At 45.0% G+C, this 6,056-nt stretch overlaps 1 protein-coding gene across 1 annotated transcript; it reads right to left on the reverse strand.

Annotated features, from left to right (window-relative positions):
• Positions 1-3,179: 3,179 nt before the first annotated feature.
• LOC121352810 (translation initiation factor IF-2-like) lies at positions 3,180-5,657 on the reverse strand. Its single transcript, XM_041466077.1, has 2 exons — positions 5,339-5,657; positions 3,180-3,997 (listed from the first exon to the last, which is right to left on the reverse strand). The coding sequence occupies exons 1-2, from the start codon at positions 5,385-5,387 to the stop codon at positions 3,180-3,182; spliced, it is 867 nt and encodes a 288-aa protein (XP_041322011.1). The 5' UTR covers positions 5,388-5,657.
• Between the last annotated feature and the right edge of the window lie 399 nt (positions 5,658-6,056).

The raw sequence follows: 6,056 nt of genomic DNA on the forward strand, positions 1-6,056 counted from the left end.
GGTCCCTGCCCCAATGTTTTCATTTCTTTCCTCCCTGTCCCTCAGCCCATTTCTCTCTTGACTGTTCTCTGTCCTCCTGTTCCTATCATTAGACTCCTCTCCCCTTTGGCTCACAGAGCCTAGGAGACCCAGGTGACCACAAACCACCTTTGCTTTTTCCAAGGGTTTGCTTTGCTGAAGTGTTTCTAAATGTGTCAGTGAGCTTTTCTGGAGCTGGAATTTATTTCTGTTTCAGGAAGAGTCTCTCATTTTGTAGTCTGTGATTTAACAGTTTCCATGGCAGGATAATTGCGGTAGAAGGTGGCAAATGAATCCAACGGCCTGGACTAGGATGTGCCAGGCTTCTTGCCAAGCCAGGGGCACCCGTGGGAATGTGGGCTGCCACATTCCTTAAACTCGGAACATTGAGGGGTTTCCCCCAGACAGAAGCTGCCAGTAACCATGGCTCTGGGTGGCCTTGGACTACTGGAGGCCTCCTCCAACCTGCCTCCAAGCCATGGGGGTGGTAAACCTTGCTTCCTTCTAAAACGAGCCATCATTGGCATCCGGGCGCCTGTGGCGAAAAGTGAAATTCTGTCTCCTAAATTTGCAAACATCACAGGTTTTCTCCCAGATGAAAGCTGCCAGGAACTAGGGCTGGCCTTCGACTCCCAGGGGCCTCCTCTGAGCCGGCTCCAAGACACGAGGGTGGAAATATTTCACACCTGTGGGAAAAAGCCACCATGCACACCCAGGCGCCCCCAGCCAAAAGTGGGAATCTGCCTTGATCCATCAGGAAATCTGTGAGCCGAATCTGGCCGAGCTTGGCCGAATCCAGCCTCCTGCTCTCGTGACCATTAATTAGCGCGAGTGCAGTCACCGCCTAATGAGCTCCTGCCCAACCCTGATATTGTTGAGATGGATATATGAGATGCATATATATATATATATATATATATATCTATATCGGTGTAGTGATAATAATGGGGTTTTTAAGTTTTATATTTTTGATAAAGTGTGATTTTAAGTTATTAGTTATATAAAAATGGTTTATTATATTTATTGGATAAAGTAACAGTTTCTTGTATTTTTGGTATAAAGTAATTAATGTTAATCATTAATTGGAAAGTGTTTATAATAAATCATTAAGGTATGAATATTGCTTATTGAGGTATGTAATTTTTAATTGTAAGCATTTTTAATGTGTTTATTTTATTGGTCTTCATGTTAATGGCTTTTTGGTACTTTTTTTTTTTGTATTTGAATTATAAATATACTTGTTAAGGATTTTTGTAGGGGTTTTTGAAAAAATTTAAGTCGGTAGGGGAGATATAAAGTAATAATTATGATTATTAATAAAATGAATATTTTAGTTTTTACTAATGATTAAAGTTATTTGGTAATGTTTTAATTTTTCAAAATATTATTTAGTTATTTTTTATTTATGTGTAATTGATTATTTTAAAAAAGTTTTAAATGTTTTTGTAAATTGATTTATTGATTTGAAAAAATTTATATAATGTATTTTTTCTAATTTTGGTATTTATTTTGGTGTGTTAATAAAAAAATTGTTTTATTTTGTAAAGTAGTATGTTTAATGTCATTTATATTTAGTAGTAACAAAGTTAAGGTTATAGATGTATTATTGTTTTGTTTGGTTAGTTAATAACTACATTTATTTAATGTAGTTAACATGTGAGTTGTTATTTTAGGTCTTACAATAGATTTATAAAGAATAGAATTCGGTTTTTAAAAGGTTATACTATTTTGATATTGAGAAGTAAATTTGGTTTGAGTGATTGTGTTTTTTTGGTTTTTTTTCTGATGTATTATTGTTATGTTGGGTCTTAGTAGGGTTGTTTTAAATTGTAGGCTTGATATTTTGAGGTAACTTCTTTGTGGGTTTGTGTGTTTTTTTTGGGGGGGGTAACTAAATATTTTACAAGTATTTATTTATAATTATTTTAATAATTTTAAGTTTTGTGTTTTAACTGTAATTTGGGACAAGAGTGTATAAATGTTATTTTAAGAGTTTATGTTATGTATAGGATTTTTTTTATTTACAATTTAAAGTTTGTGAGGGATAAGGTTAGTTGTGGCATCCTAAAAATGCATGTAGAAAATGGATTTAGAGGATTAGTGACCGATAAACGCTGCATTTGGATGTGTGATTTTAGTGTTACTTATACATTTTGTTTTGGTTGTGGAACTATTTATCTTGAGGTTTTTTTGGTGTGTTTTAAATAAAGTTTGGCACAGTGAGTAGGAATCTCGTGTGGTTTATTTTTTGTGGAAACAAGTATAACTTTTTCTTTAGGTTATGAAATTTACAGGACTACTTTATTGACTACTTAGTAAATCTTTTACTTGCACTTGAGTAGGTTTTCGTAACTCTGATTTTGAAATCAAAGAAGAAAAATGAGAAAACAGAGGTAGAGAAGTTTTCTCCTTATGGGATACAAAGGGTTTAACATAGAAGCTGCTTTGTCTAATCTTGCGTGGAGGTTTCCGTGCCTCGGCAGCAGCAGAGCAGCGAGCGGCGCGCCTTGAACGGGAGGCGGCTCCGAGTTCGGCCGAACCGAGCCGAGCGGAGCCGAACACGCAGAGCGGCTCCGAGTTTAGCCGAACCGAGCCGAGCGGAGCCGAACACGCAGAGCGGCTCCGAGTTTAGCCGAACCGAGCCGAGCGGAGCCGAACACGCAGAGCGGCTCCGAGTTTAGCCGAACCGAGCCGAGCGGAGCCGAACACGCAGAGCGGCTCCGAGTTTAGCCGAACCGAGCCGAGCGGAGCCGAACACACAGAGCGGCTCCGAGTTTAGCGGAACTGAGCCGAGCTGCGCCGAAGAGGCAAATCCAGCCGAAAGCAGCCGATAGTAGCCGAATCTAGCCGAACCGAGCCGAGCGCCGCCGAGCGCAGCATCCCGGGCAGGGCGGGGCGGGCTCGGGGTGGAGCCGGGGCTCTGTGAGGTTTCCCCTCCTGTCCCTCTCTCTGCCCCTCCTTCCTCCTCCCCGTATTCGCCTTCTTTTGCTCCCTTTCCCCCATTTCCCTCTCCTTCCCAAACCCGGCTCCTTCCTGTCCTGTCCCTAACCCGCTACTCCCTTCTATTCCCCCTCTCTCCCTCCTCTGTCCCCGGTCCCTCTTTCCCTCCTCCCGGTATTTCCCTTCCCCTCCCGCTTTCCTCCACAGCCCGACCTCCCTCCCTACCGTTTCTCATCCCCTGCTTTCCCTTCTCTGTTCCCGTCCTCCCTTTCCTTCTTTGCCCGCAGCCGCGGGGCGCCGGAGAATAAAGCCCAGAGGGCCGGAGCCCGGCGCCCCTCGGCCCCTGCACGGGGCCGGGGGGTCTCGGCGGATCCCCCATGCCGGTCAGACACACCGCCCGGCACTGCCGGACCTGCGGCTTTCCCGACATCCCGCTGAGAGCGGCCCCCGCTCCGTGCCTGCCGTCCCTGCCGCTCCCTCTCCCGGTGACAGCGAGGCTGGGGAGGAGCTTGAGCCCTTCTGGGGGCTGCCTCCCCTTTCTTGTTGCGGCGGAGTCCCTTTCTGGGGGGATGTACGCGTGGAAAGGGCTTGAAGGAAGCGCTGCGCTGCTGTCCAGGGCAGTTAGACTCGTTCTGTGCCTTCTTTGGGGGTGAGGAAAAGGGGGTGAAGACTCGGGGCTCTGATGTCATTTGGGGCACCCCAAGGTCCCGAGGAGAGGGAGCCACACGGCGGTGGAGGAGCAGGTGGGTGGGGAATGAGGGGGGTCGTGCTGGGCGCCTCTGCTCCGTTTTGCATGGAGTTGCTGAGTAGAGGGGTTTATGGGGGGCTCTCGGGGCTTCCACCGTGGAAGGACGGTGAGAGCTTCTCAGGGGGTCTGCGGGAACACCTGGATACGCGCTTGGATACGGTGAGCATTGCTCAAAGGAGATGCCGAGGGACAAAGCTTCGTGCCGGGAAGCAGCAGCTGAACAGGTGAGCTCGTGTGGATTTGTAGCGGGGACTTTTCTCCTTTCCCTTTTCAATTTCATCTTGCCAATCCCTCCCCGGTGTCCCCAGGAAAAAAAAAAAAAAAAAAAAAAAAAACCGAGGAGAGGGAGCCACACGGCGGTGGAGGAGCAGGTGGGTGGGGAATGAGGGGGGTCGTGCTGGGCGCCTCTGCTCCGTTTTGCATGGAGTTGCTGAGTAGAGGGGTTTATGGGGGGCTCTCGGGGCTTCCACCGTGGAAGGACGGTGAGAGCTTCTCAGGAGGACAAAAGAAATTAAAAAGAGGGAAGCAACTCCTCTTCCATTATTGTCTGCGTTTGAACTGGGGGGAATCCCCCTTCACTCGTGGTTTTAAGGGATTGAATGAAAACCTGCCTTTTCCAGGGTGTTAGGAGTATAGCAGGGGTGACAGGGAATCCTGTGTTCTATTTTAATACAAAGGGGAAAAATATGGTATATAAATAAATATAAATATATACGAAGTATATAAATATATACATTTATACATGATGTATATAAATAAATACAAAATAATAGAAATCGATACAATACATAATTATAATACAGTATAATACAAATTATACTGTATATATCTTATTCTAACATATTATATGTCATATATCTAAATATAGTACATCAATATATTATAATGTAATATATAACCACTTAAAAACGTAAATGTGAGTGTAAATATCAAAAATATAAATTTAAAAATATTTATATATATTTTAAAAGAAATGTTTTTTTTTTTTGTTTTTTTATTTGGTAATAGGCAGGGTTTTTACTATAAAAATTAGAAATATAAATAAAATAAAGGTAGATATCTAAGTGTAGAAATATATAATAAATACATAAAGATATATAAAAATTAAAAATTTAAATTAATAGAAGTATTAGCAATACTTATGATATACAATAAAAATTAAAATAATTACATGATGATGTATATTATACATATTTATAAATACAATACATCCATATAAACTATAAATTCAAATGTGTATATAATGATGAAAAATATAAAAATATTTAAATAGAGTTTAAAAGAAAGGACTTTTTTTGGTTTCTATTTGGTTAGAGGCAAGGGTTTTATTTTAAATAATAGAAGCTGCAAAGAGCATCCCAAGGGGAACACAAAACTGCCACAACATGGCTTCCTCCACAGCTTTTTCCTTGCAACCCAAGGCTGCATTTCCTGCCTAGGATTAGGGTTACACCTAGGGTTAGGGTTTTGAAAACACAAAGCCCAGGGCTCCAGGCACACTGCAGCTGCAAAAGGCATGCCAAGGGGAACACAAAACTGCCACAACATGGCTCTCTCTCCACGGACCCCCACTGATGGCCACATATCCCTGAACAGCAATGTCGGTTGTTTTCCCTGGGAAACAAAACTCACCAGCCCAGGTTCGTGATGTCAGTTTGCAGGAGGCGCTTGGGACCGTCATGGCAGCCCGAGTTGTCTGTGGTATTAGTTTGAGTCTGGGAGGTATCCTGCGGCATTCGGAACTGGAGGAAACAGATGGCCACTGAATATGACGTCCGGCTTTTTGCCATGGACACCGAAACTCACTGGGCCAGGTTCCTGCTGTCACTTTTCAGGATGCATTTGGCACTACCAGGGAAACCAGAGTTTTATTTTGCAGCAGCTTTGGTCTGGGAGATACGGGGTTGCCCCCTCCTAACCCTTACTTCCTCCCCTCAGCCCTCTTTTCTAATGTCCCCTTCTTGCTCCTCACCTCTACTCGAACTTCCAGCCCGGTCCTGCCCCATCCCTCACTCCGCCCTTCACCCCTTCCCTCCCGGTCCTGCCCCATCCCTCACTCCGCCCTTCACCCCTTCCCTCCCGGTCCTGCCCCATCCCTCACTCCGCCCTTCCCTCCCGGCCCTCACTCCGCCCTTCACCCCTTCCCTCCCGGCCCTGCCCCGGCCCTCACTCCGCCCTTCACCCCTTCCCTCCCGGCCCGGCCCCGTCCTTCATTTCCCCACCGCCCGCCTGTGACTCTGCAGCAGCTCGTGGGAGCCCGAACAGAGGAGGACAGTGCAGCCCTGGCAGCAGGACAGCACCCAAATAAAACAGGCAGGGACAACGTCTGTGGGCTGCAGGGTGTCACCAG

Source organism: Pyrgilauda ruficollis, unplaced genomic scaffold (assembly GCF_017590135.1).
Source record: "Pyrgilauda ruficollis isolate IOZ18807 unplaced genomic scaffold, ASM1759013v1 scaffold196, whole genome shotgun sequence".
In the NCBI taxonomy this organism is placed as follows: domain Eukaryota; kingdom Metazoa; phylum Chordata; class Aves; order Passeriformes; family Passeridae; genus Pyrgilauda; species Pyrgilauda ruficollis.